Source organism: Olea europaea, unplaced genomic scaffold (assembly GCF_002742605.1).
Source record: "Olea europaea var. sylvestris unplaced genomic scaffold, O_europaea_v1 scaffold7921, whole genome shotgun sequence".
NCBI classification, from domain to species: domain Eukaryota; kingdom Viridiplantae; phylum Streptophyta; class Magnoliopsida; order Lamiales; family Oleaceae; genus Olea; species Olea europaea.
In genome coordinates, this window is record NW_019266350.1 from 6,467 (window position 1) to 7,624 (window position 1,158).

At 45.3% G+C, this 1,158-nt stretch overlaps 1 protein-coding gene across 1 annotated transcript; it reads left to right on the forward strand.

Annotated features, from left to right (window-relative positions):
* Positions 1 to 402: 402 nt before the first annotated feature.
* LOC111391435 lies at positions 403 to 948 on the forward strand (the record flags this gene model as incomplete). Its single annotated transcript, XM_023016655.1, has 1 exon — positions 403 to 948. A coding segment is annotated over exon 1 (546 nt), but the record flags the coding sequence as incomplete, so codon positions are not given.
* Between the last annotated feature and the right edge of the window lie 210 nt (positions 949 to 1,158).

Below are 1,158 nucleotides of genomic sequence, written 5' to 3' on the forward strand. Positions count from 1 at the left end.
TCCTATGTTGGATGAGATGTTGAAGAGGCCACAGACACAGAATTCTACAGCAGACACAGGCAGCAGAGCTTCTTACATTCCAGGCCCGACACCGAGTAGGGCTCAGGCACCTATTTCCACTTCTTCTCCTCCTGTTTGTCATCAGAATGTGGAGGCATCTATTCCATCTTTGCAGTCAGCGCATTCAGATACAGAGGGCTCACCTCAGATTGAGGTTCACCAGCAGGGACCTTTTCGAAGATCTTCTTCTGATGACTTGGTGGGTTTGGATGAGAGGACAGAGGAAGATGGATTTATCCCAGTTGTTCGGAAGAGACACCCACGGGCTACTGATACTCCACATCCGAGCAGAAGGATCACTCGGAGTCAGTCACATGATACCTCCTCACATTCTCCTTCACTATGAATGCCATCATTTGGAATGTGAGAGGTGTAGCTAGTGTAGCTACTCGTCGGCGCCTGAAGAAACTTATACAGCTTCATCAGGTTTATCTTCTAGTTCTATTGGAGCCTTTTGTTCTGCGGCAGAATTTTGCATATACACGACGCTATCTGCGCTTCGACATGGGAGCTCAGAATGAATCGAATAAGATCTGGTTTTTCTGGAATTCAGGGACTAATGTTACTGTTCTTGTTGATCATCCCCAGTTTCTTCACGTTAGAGTTGAGGATCCCAGACTAGCGCGTGCTATCTATTTGACTCCAGTCTATGTGTCATGCGATGCTACTATCAAGAGAGATTTATGGGCGGGTCTTCAACACATCTCCCTCGATATGGACGATCCTTGGCTAGTTGGAGGAGACTTTAATGTTATTACACATGATGGAGAGCGCACTGGTCATAATACACGTAATCGTGGCACTACTGCTTTCTCTGATATGATGTTAGACTGTGGTTTAGAGGATGCGGGTTTCATTGGAAATCGATATACTTGGACCAATGGTCGGGTTAGAAAGAGATTGGATAGGGTACTTATTAATTCTACAGTTGCAGCTTTTTGTCGACAGCTTACAGTGAGACACTTGAATCGAACTTCATCCGATCACTCTCCTTTACTGCTTTAGTGGGTTTCTAATGATGATTTAGGGCCTAGACCGTTCAGATTCCTCAATGTTTGGACCAAGCACCATGATTTTTTAGCCTTTGTCTCCCAGAAG